Consider the following 14,296-nt stretch of genomic DNA (forward strand, 5'->3'; position numbering starts at 1 on the left):
AACATATTTTTGTTTTAAAATCTGATGTTTATAAGCGGCTGAGATTTTGCAAACGTCCGTGTAAATACACACAACTTTTACCGTTTTCTAGACTAAACACGAGTATATGATCCTAAGTTAAAAACAATACGAGGTAACCATGAAGTTGTTAACATCGGTATGAAGATATTAAATGTCTACCTTGTTGTGCAGTGTATCAGTAACTGATTGCAGGAACTATTTGTAAACAGCGTGTTTCATGACGGACAGGTGGAGCAGCAGGTGAAGTCAGGTGATGCAGACTCTCTGTTGAAGGGCTTGATAACACACTCCCCCTCCACACCCGATGGATTGGAACGGAAATTAATGTGGCGGACCCTCCACGAGAACACGCAAACAGAGGGGTAGTGTGTAGGGTGCGGTTTGGAATTGGGCCTCTCTCTTGGTGAAAGAGGTGGAATTCTTGTTCTGGTATAAAGTGTGATATGTGCCATGTTGTTAAAGCACTTGAGCGGCACCTGGTGTCTGGAAAGTGCCATACTAATAAAGCTTTATTAATTACTATTTGTATTATTATGCGTGTGTTTTGACCAGCAGTGATATTTAGCATCCGTCATTAGATGAATTGAAGATAACTGTAAGAAGGATGAACGCAGCGTGTGTTCAGAGATGTGTTGCACGAGTCGAAGTGTTCACTGAGAATAAAGAGATTATTATGGGATGGAAGCAGTCGGTACCTTTGGTCCGGCGAAGCCAGCGAAGCCGGGCTGTCCGGGCTCGCAGTTGCAGTCCGTCGGACCCTCGCTGAGGTCTGCGTTGTCTCCAGACTCTTCAGAGGACCCGGTGTCCGGCCGGACCACACGATACGGGAGCTGAAACACAACAAATCACAGTGTTTACAGAGCCTGTTGGAGATATATAAAATAAGATTAGATAAGATAAGATTAGATAAGATAAGATAAAATAAGATAAGAGGTACTTTATTGATCCCAAATTGGGAAATGTTTGCGTCACCGGCTTGAGCTTCACTATTGTAGTAGTCATCACATACAGAGCATCAACTAGTTCCTGAACAGTGTCCTTCACATGCTGATATCCAAGAGAGGGAGTTACACAGTCACAAGATGGAGGAATAGAAAGCAGTATTCAATGTTTACTTCAGATTAGCTCCACGTCAGAAATGAGCATGCTTGTCATATGTCTATCTCCATAGAGGCTGAATCATCATGTTAATCACATAGCTATCATATGCCTCAAACAGTCCTGATGCTCTTCTAGGTAATCATACATCCTGTCATGTTCACAGCTACAGTTGGGATACCTTTGTTATCATGTTACTCTCATGTTGGAAGAGGACATTCAGTGTTTTCACAACAACTACAAAACCTTTGAATCTTTTAATTGAATCATGCATTAGATTTTTGAGTTACTACCCCAACAGTGGTAAAACGCCAGAGAGGGCAAAAGTACACACATCCTTTACTCAAGTAGAAGTACAGATACTCGTGTTTAAAAATACTCTGGTAAAAGTAGAAGTACTGACTAAACTTCTTTACTCAAGTAAAAGTAAAGAGGCTTTGAAATGTACTTCAGTAGAAAGTACCCATAACTAGCAGCTGTTTTAAAGAGTACCTGACCTCCCTTTATATTAATAGAACAATAATGTCATTGTTAGCTAATGAATGTTTCCATGCTGAACAACGGCAACATGACAACGTTTTCATTGGTCCCTCTTCTTTAGAGAAGACCAGGAAATGATGGATACACGGATCGTGTTCAAATCAATAGGCACGCAATGACTCTAAATAATAATGATCACGCCACCAGACACACATTCAAACTAAAGGAACCAGCCTGTTTGGAAAATGAGAGAAGTAGAAAGTACAGGTATTTGTGTTCAACATGTAAGAAGTAGAAAGTACAGGTATTTGTGTTCAACATGTAAGAAGTAGAAAGTACAGGTATTTGGGTTCAACATGTAAGAAGTAGAAAGTACAGGTATTTTTGTTCAACATGTAAGAAGTAGAAAGTACAGGTATTTGTGTTCAACATGTAAGAAGTAGAAAGTACAGGTATTTGTGTTCAACATGTAAGAAGTAGAAAGTACAGGTATTTGTGTTCAACATGTAAGAAGTAGAAAGTACAGGTATTTGGGTTCAACATGTAAGAAGTAGAAAGTACAGGTATTTGTGTTCAACATGTAAGAAGTAGAAAGTACAGGTATTTGTGTTCAACATGTAAGAAGTAGAAAGTACAGGTATTTGTGTTCAAACATGTAAGAAGTAGAAAGTACAGGTATTTGGGTTCAACATGTAAGAAGTAGAAAGTACAGGTATTTGTGTTCAACATGTAAGAAGTAGAAAGTACAGGTATTTGTGTTCAACATGTAAGAAGAAGAAAGTACAGGTATTTGTGTTCAAAATGTAAGAAGTAGAAAGTACAGGTATTTGGGTTCAAAATGTAAGAAGTAGAAATTAAAAAGTGGTCAGAAAAATAAGTAGTGGAGTAAAGTACTGATACCAGAAACATTTACCTAAGTTCAGTAGTAAAGTATTTGTACTCCACTACTTCCCACCTCTCTAAAACACCCCCCCCCCCCCCGCTCTCAGATGTCTCACCCGCATGGTCGCCGTGTCCTCCTTGGCGTAGTGCGACTCGGCGGTCGTGGCGTAGGGGAGAACTTCCTCAGTGATCATGGTGACCGGAGTGGGCTGCGGGTCGTACGGGTCGTCGTCCTCATCGTAGCTGAGGGTCGGCTCGGGAGGATACTCTGAAGGCAGAGGAGAGACATTCATTCATGGTTTTATTAGCGATACGTGTCAAGATTCAAGGCTTTTATTGTCATGTGTACATAGCTACAGTGTAGATATGACAATGGAAATCTTAGTTCACAACAGAGCAACACAATAACACAGATAAAATAGCGCTAGTAAATACAATAAAATAGTAAAATAGTGAAATAGTGCAATAAGAGTCTATTTACAAGTAATTGGAATATGATCCTATTATATTCTATTATATTCTGTTTCTATTATATTCTATTTTATTTGTATTTATGTCATATTTGATAAGACAAATATAAAATACTATCTTTTGACATCCACCATCCAAAATACATTTGTTATTAAAAAACAAACAAAACATAAAAACAACAAATAAATAAATAAACAAATAAATAAAAGGTCAATTGTAATCAAGAAAAGCTAAAATGGCAAACCAAATTAAAAAATTAAAAAACCGTAAACACCCAGTTATGATTTAACAATTTCATCCCTGCATCTTGTGATTTATAGTTTTATTAGCGACATGTGTTCGGTTAAGCCCCGAGCCTGTCTTTCAGGTCTCAGGCTCGAAAATGCCATTCCCAGAACAAATGACCATATCTTCCCTTCTAAAAGGGTTAAATTAATAATCTTTTTTCTCAAAGTAATGATAAACCTGTGAGTTGGATGTAGAAAAGTCAGAATCAATATATATGTTTTTTATTTTAAAGTAAATTCAGATTGAACATAGTAAAAAAATGTAAATTATAGTGTCCGTCCAAAAACAAAACATTACTTATAGTGAAAACCACCCTTGGATGATGGGTTAGTAGACTAAAAGCTTTAGGAATCCAAAGTACAACATATACTAAGTACCCTGTATCAAGATTGATGCAAAACAAGTGACATTTGACCTTTTTAGAGAGATTTAGAAGAAAAAAATCATTTGGGTGGATTTGCCATATCTCTGGAACCCATTGGTCGATTTTGATGATTGACATCTCTTTTGAACCGTTAGAGCCAATAGAATCGAAGGGGGGTTCCTAAATCCATTTAAACATTACCCATTGGTGAATGAGAGTGATGCGCAACCAGCATGCCCAAAACCGAAAGCTCCGTCACACTCCGTTTATTGCTATAAATGTTATGATGGATTATCAGTAATCATTTCAAAGTGACACAGACACATTGGATTAACCTATGGATTAATCTATGGATTAACCTATGGATTAACCATTGGATTAACCTATGGATTAACCTATGGATTAACCATTGGATTAACCTATGGATTAACCTATGGATTAACCTATGGATTAACCTATGGATTAACCATTGGATTAACCTATGGATTAACCTATGGATTAACCATTGGATTAACCTATGGATTAACCTATGGATTAACCTATGGATTAACCTATGGATTAATCTATGGATTAACCTATGGATTAACCTATGGATTAACCTATGGATTAACCTATGGATTAACCTATGGATTAACCATTGGATTAACCTATGGATTAACCTATGGATTAACCATTGGATTAACCTATGGATTAACCTATGGATTAACCTATGGATTAACCATTGGATTAACCTATGAATTAACCTTCAGCAGCGTTTTAATGCCATTGACAGTGGCGACTGGTCATACTTTCTGCTGACACTAGGTGGGGCACAGCCCCACCTAGTGTCAGCAGAAAGTATTACACATAATGATTACAAAAAATGGAAAGAGATGCAAAAAAAGAAATAAAAAAAGATATAAAATATATTTTAAGGTCATGTTTAATCATCTGATTCGTCTGTACATTGCTGTTTTAGTCTGTGTTCTTCTAATTAGTGTCTACAGTGCCGTTTTGAGCCATGTGGGACAAAACCTGATCATGCCCCACCCTTTCACTGTCAAAGTGAACGGTGACTGTAAAAACTTCACTGCGCATGCTCAGAGTATTTTTCAATGTAATGTGTGTGGCAAAAAAAAAAACACCATAGGGGCACAGAGCTACCATCCCCACCATACGTCATCTCACATCATTCAGAGCTGATTGGCTGTAAGTACGTGTGCCGCGAAAAGTGTGCTGTGTGAAGAGGAGACGAGAGAGCTGCAGTGGCGCGTCCTAAAACCAGGAAGTAAGCACAAAAAAGCAATGAGATTTCTCCAGAGGATTTTAGAAAATAGCTTGAAATAAGATCTGTGGGAAACGTACCTGTTAGATAAATGCACGTTTTGTTCAGCCGGATAACATCCACATGTCTACCCTACTTTTATCATTTTCGAATCATAAATCTATGGATTAGATTTATGATAGACTTTTGAAACTACAAGAACATAAGGAGGACTTTTACAAAAAAGTAATAGAAATGTTTGTCCAGAAGGATAGGCAAATGGACTTCATCTTCAAGTCAAGGTAAGACCGCCATTTTATTGAAAATGGGATCTTACTAAGAGAGAACAATTCAATATTTAAATGATAAAATTACATTTTTTGGGTATCCTTTTGTTGAACTGTCTGTTTAAAATTAATCGAAGCATCAGACAAAAAAAGCTTTTGAAAATAATATTATATTTTGGTTTAGGTCAAAATATAATATTTGTAAACCTGAAGAGTCAGTGCCAGTGCCTCACCAGCCATGAACCTCACTGCACGTCACTGCAGAAGCTTATATATAGACATCTAAGTTTTTTGTGCCCCACCACTTTTGTACATATAAAAACGCCACTGGCCATTGAACACAACTTTTGATCAGAAAACAGCAAAGGTAAGACGTATTTGCCGTTTTGGCTACGTAAAGTGAAGTTGTGTGTTGTCTTTGCTGGCTTTCGCTGCCGTGAGTTTTGGTCGCACAGTGATGATACTTATACCATTGGAATCTGTGGAATCTCAGCTTTCATATGATATCCAGTTTGTGCAGATCCAATGAAGTATAAAATATTGCTACTGTGAGTTATGTGCTAAATGCGTTAGCACTCTTTCGCTTAGTGCTAATTCAGACGCTCTGCGTTAGACTTGTGTTTTGTTTTGGTAAAAATGGTTCATATCGTCAGTTAGCTGAGTTTCTTCCCGTTAAGTGAGTATGACATATTAATAGGTTGTTAAATGTTAAGAAGCCCTGAGACACAGTTTCGTGAAAATTGTTATTTCGGGTTTAGAGATTAAACACAAGCTGGTGAAATATAGTAAGAATCACTGAGCTCACCTGGCTGAGGAGAGGCTAAGCTGTCGTAGCTGTCCACCAGCGAGCCTTCAAAGGTGTGTTCCTCACCTAAACACACAAACACACACATTGAGAAAAGGAGCCTCAAAGACGAAATCGCTTCTTTAGCCATATATGTAAAATCTGCAGTCAAAAAACCCTAAACTAACATCTACATTTACAAATAATATATATACAAACTCATACAAATGCAATGTAACACCAGATACACTCTCTCTCTCTCTCTCTGGGGTGTCTAATTAAGGGTCACTTTTAAAGATGTAGGGGACTCTGGATACCCTGAATTGGAGAGATTTCTTATTTATTTGATAAGAAAGTGTCCACAGTAGAGATAATAATGTTCATCTTGTGCTCTCTGTATCCAATGGTCCAGCTCTACTCATGGTAGTCAGGATCAGTCCACAGAGAGAACAGATATGATCACTTTCTGGTTAAAACTGACATTGTTGATCCTGAAAATGTCAGAAATGGATCTCAATAACTCCCAACACCACTCCAGAAACGTCCAAATCAACCAAGCCATTTTCATCAACTACTGTATAGTCCACTTAGGGTATAATGCCATTAAAGTCAAAGTCAACTTTATTGTCAATCTTTCAGTTTGTGTGTACAGACAGAGAGATCAAAATACAGAGGAATAAAAAATACAAATATATATAAAAATATCTATACAAATATCTATCTGCATATATATACACAATCAACAGACACATGTATACACATGCACGCATAAAAGACATGAATAAAAGCACAACAACCTAATGTTGATTAATGCAACACATGCAGGTTAGCATCCGGCAGTTTCTATGAGCTGGAGACCCTACTATACATTACTATCATTAAACGTTGGGGTACTCAACATTTAGGGGTTCACAGTACAAGCGAGTAATATGATAAATAAAGTGTTGTTCCAGCAGCCGCTCTGACCTGAGTGGTTTCCAGAGGGTTCCTCCTGGCTGAGAGAGGAAGAGACGAAGATGAGCAGCAGCAGAGAGGAGAGGAGAGACGCCTGCAGGAGACACACTCGGAGTTATTATACATCTGTGTGAGGAGGTGGGAAGACACTGAGTACATTTACTCAAGTACAATTAGGAGGTACTTGAGTATTTCCATGTTATGCTACTGTGTACTTCTACTCCTCTACAGTTCAGAGGTACATGGTGTACTTCTCCTCCACTACATGTATTGAATACCTTTAATACCTTCACAGATGTGGATGAATGATGTGAAATCTAATCAAGTGTTAAATCAGACTTTAGTTCCACCTGGAGTAAATTCACAAGCTACCCTGCAGTATACAAAGTCATTCAAACTAGCTGCACCTTTACCAGCTTTGAGAACACTTTCATGATCAATCATTATAAAACATATCATATATATTATTCTGAAATGGACCAATCTGCACAACGACTACTTTTACTGTCGCTACTTTAACTATATTTTGATGAGAATACTTTTCTACTTTCACTTGAGGACTTTTACTGTATCAGAGTATTCCTACACTCTGGTACTTCTACTTTTACTCAAGTACAAGATCTGAGTACTTCTACTTTTACTCAAGTACAAGATCTGAGTACTTCTACTTTTACTCAAGAACAAGATCTGAGTACTTCTACTTTTACTCAAGTACAAGATCTGAGTACTTCTACTTTTACTCAAGACCTGAGTACTTCTGCTTTTACTCAAGTACAAGATCTGAGTACTTCTACTTTTACTCAAGTACAAGTTCTGAGTACTTCTACTTTTACTCAAGTACACGATCTGAGTACTTCTACTTTTACTCAAGAACAAGATCTGAGTACTTCTACTTTTACTCAAGTACAAGATCTGAGTACTTCTACTTTTACTCAAGAACAAGATCTGAGTACTTCTACTTTTACTCAAGTACAAGATCTGAGTACTTCTACTTTTACTCAAGATCTGAGTACTTCTACTTTTACTCAAGTACAAGATCTGAGTACTTCTACTTTTACTCAAGTACAAGATCTGAGTACTTCTACTTTTACTCAAGTACAAGATCTGAGTACTTCTACTTTTACTCAAGACCTGAGTACTTCTGCTTTTACTCAAGTACAAGATCTGAGTACTTCTACTTTTACTCAAGTACAAGATCTGAGTACTTCTACTTTTACTCAAGTACAAGATCTGAGTACTTCTACTTTGACTCAAGTTAAAGATCTGAGTACTTCTACTTTTACTCAAGAACAAGATCTGAGTACTTCTACTTTTACTCAAGACCTGAGTACTTCTGCTTTTACTCAAGTACAAGATCTGAGTACTTCTACTTTTACTCAAGTACAAGATCTGAGTACTTCTACTTTTACTCAAGTACAAGATCTGAGTACTTCTACTTTGACTCAAGTACAAGATCTGAGTACTTCTACTTTTACTCAAGTACAAGATCTGAGTACTTCTACTTTTACTCAAGACCTGAGTACTTCTGCTTTTACTCAAGTACAAGATCTGAGTACTTCTACTTTTACTCAAGATCTGAGTACTTCTACTTTTACTCAAGTACAATATCTGAGTACTTCTGCTTTTACTCAAGTACAAGATCTGAGTACTTCTACTTTTACTCAAGTACAAGATCTGAGTACTTCTACTTTTACTCAAGTACAAGATCTGAGTACTTCTACTTTTACTCAAGTACAAGGTCTGAGTACTTCTACTTTTACTCAAGTACAAGATCTGAGTACTTCTACTTTGACTCAAGTACAAGATCTGAGTACTTCTACTTTTACTCAAGATCTGAGTACTTCTACTTTTACTCAAGTACAAGATCTGAGTACTTCTACTTTTACTCAAGAACAAGATCTGAGTACTTCTACTTTTACTCAAGTACAAGATCTGAGTACTTCTACTTTTACTCAAGTACAAGTTCTGAGTACTTCTACTTTTACTCAAGTACACGATCTGAGTACTTCTACTTTTACTCAAGAACAAGATCTGAGTACTTCTACTTTTACTCAAGACCTGAGTACTTCTGCTTTTACTCAAGTACAAGGTCTGAGTACTTCGACTTTTACTCAAGTACAAGATCTGAGTACTTCGACTTTTACTCAAGTACAAGATCTGAGTACTTCTACTTTTACTCAAGTACAAGATCTGAGTACTTCTACTTTTACTCAAGATCTGAGTACTTCTACTTTTACTCAAGTACAAGATCTGAGTACTTCTACTTTTACTCAAGTACAAGATCTGAGTACTTCTACTTTTACTCAAGTACAAGATCTGAGTACTTCTACTTTTACTCAAGACCTGAGTACTTCTGCTTTTACTCAAGTACAAGATCTGAGTACTTCTACTTTTACTCAAGTACAAGATCTGAGTACTTCTACTTTTACTCAAGTACAAGATCTGAGTACTTCTACTTTGACTCAAGTTAAAGATCTGAGTACTTCTACTTTTACTCAAGTACAAGATCTGAGTACTTCTACTTTTACTCAAGTACAAGATCTGAGTACTTCTACTTTTACTCAAGTACAAGATCTGAGTACTTCTACTTTTACTCAAGACCTGAGTACTTCTGCTTTTACTCAAGTACAAGATCTGAGTACTTCTACTTTTACTCAAGATCTGAGTACTTCTACTTTTACTCAAGTACAATATCTGAGTACTTCTGCTTTTACTCAAGTACAAGATCTGAGTACTTCTACTTTTACTCAAGTACAAGATCTGAGTACTTCTACTTTTACTCAAGTACAAGATCTGAGTACTTCTACTTTTACTCAAGTACAAGGTCTGAGTACTTCTACTTTTACTCAAGTACAAGATCTGAGTACTTCTACTTTGACTCAAGTACAAGATCTGAGTACTTCTACTTTTACTCAAGATCTGAGTACTTCTACTTTTACTCAAGTACAAGACCTGAGTACTTCTACTTTTACTCAAGAACAAGATCTGAGTACTTCTACTTTTACTCAAGTACAAGATCTGAGTACTTCTACTTTTACTCAAGTACAAGATCTGAGTACTTCTACTTTGACTCAAGTACAAGATCTGAGTACTTCTACTTTTACTCAAGATCTGAGTACTTCTACTTTTACTCAAGTACAAGATCTGAGTACTTCTACTTTTACTCAAGAACAAGATCTGAGTACTTCTACTTTTACTAAAGTTCCCTCAAAGTTCAGTACTTGAGTAAAAGTACTCTCGTCTTCAGGTGAGTCTGTTCTGCAAGAGGAGCGTCGGCTGAAAAGCTGCAGAGACCAAACAGCAGGACCTCCGGGGCCGAGAGGAGAGACCCTCCACGCTCATCTCAAACATCAGTTAAACGTTTCGTGGCATTCGACATTTTAACATTTGAGGGTGTCTCGTTTCTCACGGGGCTTAATATTGACATGTTTTCTTTACCTAGCTACATTATTAATGCCTAAATTGAGTAAACATCATCTGGTCAAATAAATCCTTTACTTTCCCCAAACTAATGTCCTGTTTAAAATAAAGAGTTATGATGAATCCTTCAAGAGGAAATGCCCCAAAAACAGCCGAGAAATGAAATGAAATCATTAATGACCAGAATGGAGAAAGATGCACCGAAAGGCTCTCTGTTTGGACGCAGAGTGAATTCATCTGTGGTTGTCTTTAGAAACTGTTATCACTCCTGTATGTGTCCAGGTCGCCAAACTTATACTCACATATTATTTCAAGACCAAATCAAAACATTTCAATAACATTCTGTGGAGAAATACCCGTTGTAGTGAACATATTGTAGAGCAGTAAAAATAGGGTTTTTGTTGCTGAAAACTGTCCTTTTCTCAAAGTGTAACGGGAAAAATACAATTACAAGTTAGGATTAGTTTACAAGTAAAGAACATATAGCTGGAGAAGAGAGACATCAAATACGCTAACATCTTAACAAAGAACTCATATTATTATACAACAATAACAGCTTGTATTTCAACCCGTGAGGACCAGCTGGCATCCTGGGGGATACTCAGAAACATGTCCAGCTTAGAGAACAAACAGCTAAACCGAGACTTTGACCCTCAAAATGTCCGTCTCCTGAATGATATGACACTGATAGAGGAATTCACCATACGAATATGAACTATTGAAAAGATACGAGTCAAATTCATCCTGAAACGAAAAAGTAAGTGGAGAGGAAGACTTTCAGCATAACGGCACGAAACTGATTTATCTACACGATGTCATATGTTAACACACAACAACAGGGTTATCATCTTTCTGTACAAGGTGTTGCATTTAAATTCCAATTAATGTTATGTTTCCACTTCTAAGTTCAATTTCTTTTATTTTTATGTTACTTACAATTTGTATTCTTATCACAGTTGTTCACCTTTCCTCTCCTGTGTGTTACTCTTAATTTCACTAAGGGGATTTAATAATCACCTTCATCTTCCCAAAAGCAAACACCTGATATTTGTACACGTTGTCCTCTCCACCAGCTCTGAGAACACTTTCATGATCAATCATTATAAAACATATCTCATATATTATTCTGAAATGGACCAATCTGCACAATGACTACTTTTACTGTCGTTACTTTCACTATATTTTGATGAGAATACTTTTCTACTTTGACTTGAGGAACATTTTTGAATGCAGGACTTTTACTGTAACAGAGTATTCCTACACCCTGGTACTTTTACTCAAGTACAAGATCTGAGTACTTCTACTTTTACTCAAGAACAAGATCTGAGTACTTCTACTTTTACTCAAGAACAAGATCTGAGTACTTCTACTTTTACTCAAGAACAAGATCTGAGTACTTCTACTTTTACTCAAGTACAAGATCTGAGTACTTCTACTTTTACTCAAGAACAAGATCTGAGTACTTCTACTTTTACTCAAGAACAAGATCTGAGTACTTCTACTTTTACTCAAGTACAAGATCTGAGTACTTCTACTTTTACTCAAGTACAACATCTGAGTACTTCTACTTTTACTCAAGACCTGAGTACTTCTACTTTTACTCAAGTACAAGATCTGAGTACTTCTACTTTTACTCAAGTACAACATCTGAGTACTTCTACTTTTACTCAAGACCTGAGTACTTCTACTTTTACTCAAGAACAAGATCTGAGTACTTCTACTTTTACTCAAGTACAAGATCTGAGTACTTCTACTTTTACTCAAGTACAACATCTGAGTACTTCTACTTTTACTCAAGAACAAGATCTGAGTACTTCTACTTTTACTCAAGTACAAGACCTGAGTACTTCTACTTTTACTCAAGTACAAGATCTGAGTACTTCTACTGTTACTACATGACCTGAGTACTTCTACTTTTACTCAAGTACAAGATCTGAGTACTTCTACTGTTACTACATGATCTGAGTACTTCTACTTTTACTCAAGTACAAGATCTGAGTACTTCTACTTTTACTACATGATCTGAGTACTTCTCCTGTTACTAGTTACTACATGATGTGAGTCCTTCTACATGATCAGAGTCCTTCTACTGTTACTAGTTACTACATGATGTGAGTCCTTCTCCACCCGCAGCCCCTCACCTTGTTGCTGGAGGCCCCCATGGTGCAGCAGAATGAGCAGATCCTCCGCAGGCTTTCAGGATTCAGACGAGGACAGAAAAAGATGTGGTTTAGCGTTCCCCAGATGAGCTCTCCTCAGAGTGTCGTCGCTCTGTCTCAGGAGCCCTCGGGTTCCCAGGCTCTGACGGGACCCTCCTTGTCCTCCATCTCTGCGTCTCAACGGGGTGAGAAATACCTGAGGCAGAATCCAGGAGCAGCAGGGAAAGAGAGCAGGACGGGGAGAACAAGAGACGTACAAAATATCCTTTGCTCACAACTTCACTGGAAACTGTTTACTACAAAAACTCTTGCCCAGTATCTTAGTCTGATATCTAGTCAGAATATGTCTCTACACCTGATATAAGACACAATCACTTCAGAAGTAACACTGCAGTGAGATATCAGGTCTTGTTTTTAGACAATGCATCATCTTGATAAGTCAAAAGATCTTATTTTGAGTTGTATCTCAGATAGAACATATTTATTTACATATTTATTAGAAAATCACCAGCTAGCATCAGAACACAGAAAACCTTTGAGTTATATTGTAACACAACATTTTCTGATTCTGGTAAAATATAGTTCAAAATGAGTTCTCCAGATAATAACAAGATGTGATTTATCTAAATATCCCTTCTTATTTCAAGACATCTTACCAAGCACGTGTTCACTTGTTCTATTGACAGATTTTTGTACTTATTTCAAGTGAAAACAGCTTGATTTCATTATTGTTTAACTTGTTGTTGGAGCAGCATTTTTTTCCAGTGAGCACACAGCAAACATGTAAAATCTTGCCAAGTATATTTGTCCAATGTTCTAGTCAGAATACGTCGTTACACTTGACATAAAACGTAATAAGTTAAGTCTTGTTTTTAGACACGGCATCTTAAGCATCTTCTTAAAGGTAGGGTAGGTAAGTTTGAGAAACCGGCTCGAGATACACTTTTTGTTATATTCCATGGAATGCTCTTAACATCCCGATAGCAATGAATATCTGAAGTGCTTTGACAAAAAATCCATAAAAAAATATCATCTGTGGAAGCCGTGATACTGTAAAAAGTACGACCAATCATTTTAGCCGGCCCGGCTATAATAACTGGATGGCCTACCTGCCTGTCAGCCTTCCATCTGTGCACAAACTTATCTCGTGCCCTCATTGGTCATGTGCGCGTTCGTGAGTGTTGGAGGAGGGGCTCTGTAAGGAAGTGGCAGATTTTCTCCGGTTGTGTATTTTCAAATTCTAGCGATCTCGAGCCGGTTTCTCAAACTTACCTACCCCACCTTTAAGTCAAAGTCTCTTAAAAACATCTTATTTTAGAGGAACATCTCCAGCTAACATCAGAACACAGAAAGCGTCTGAGCATTTCTGGCTTTTTTGGTTACAAATCCCCTGATTCCGGTCAAATATAGTTCAGAATAAGTTCTCCCAGCTAAACACAAGATCTCATTTATCTAATTATCCCATCTTTACTTCAAGAAATCTTACCACGCCATTTTGTACTTGTTCTATTGGCATTAGTAAAAGACTACTGAGCCGAGTACTTCTTCCACCACTCATCATTATCCAGTAACTTCATATATACCGTTCTGAAATGGGTCTTTAGGGACAACTAGTACTTTTGGTCATTTAAGAATAACTTGATGCCAATACTTGTATACTGTAACATATGTACCATTCTCAATGCAGTACTCTTACTTGTTAGTATTTAGTACTTAGTTTACTTTTTCCACTGGTTGCAATTTCTACACATCATAATAACCAATTTAGAAACATCATGACGCAAACAGCTTGTTATTTGAAGAAGCTTAAACAGCACATCGATAAATAAGTTAATAAAAAGCATG

General features: G+C 37.1%; 1 protein-coding gene across 1 annotated transcript in view; it reads right to left on the bottom strand.

Moving 5' to 3' along the window:
• The window catches only part of zgc:113232 (uncharacterized protein LOC541546 homolog), a 40,559-nt gene extending 27,716 nt beyond the window's left edge, over positions 1-12,843 (bottom strand). The window contains exons 1-5 of the mRNA XM_034148102.1: positions 12,434-12,843; positions 6,885-6,966; positions 5,940-6,005; positions 2,598-2,749; positions 717-851 (exon numbers count right to left, since the gene is read on the bottom strand). Coding sequence (XP_034003993.1) covers positions 717-851; positions 2,598-2,749; positions 5,940-6,005; positions 6,885-6,966; positions 12,434-12,454 — 456 coding nt within the window. The 5' untranslated portion in view covers positions 12,455-12,843. The remainder of the gene's footprint in view (positions 1-716; positions 852-2,597; positions 2,750-5,939; positions 6,006-6,884; positions 6,967-12,433) is intronic.
• Positions 12,844-14,296: the final 1,453 nt, after the last annotated feature.

This window comes from Trematomus bernacchii, unplaced genomic scaffold, assembly GCF_902827165.1.
Source record: "Trematomus bernacchii unplaced genomic scaffold, fTreBer1.1, whole genome shotgun sequence".
NCBI classification, from domain to species: Eukaryota; Metazoa; Chordata; class Actinopteri; order Perciformes; family Nototheniidae; genus Trematomus; species Trematomus bernacchii.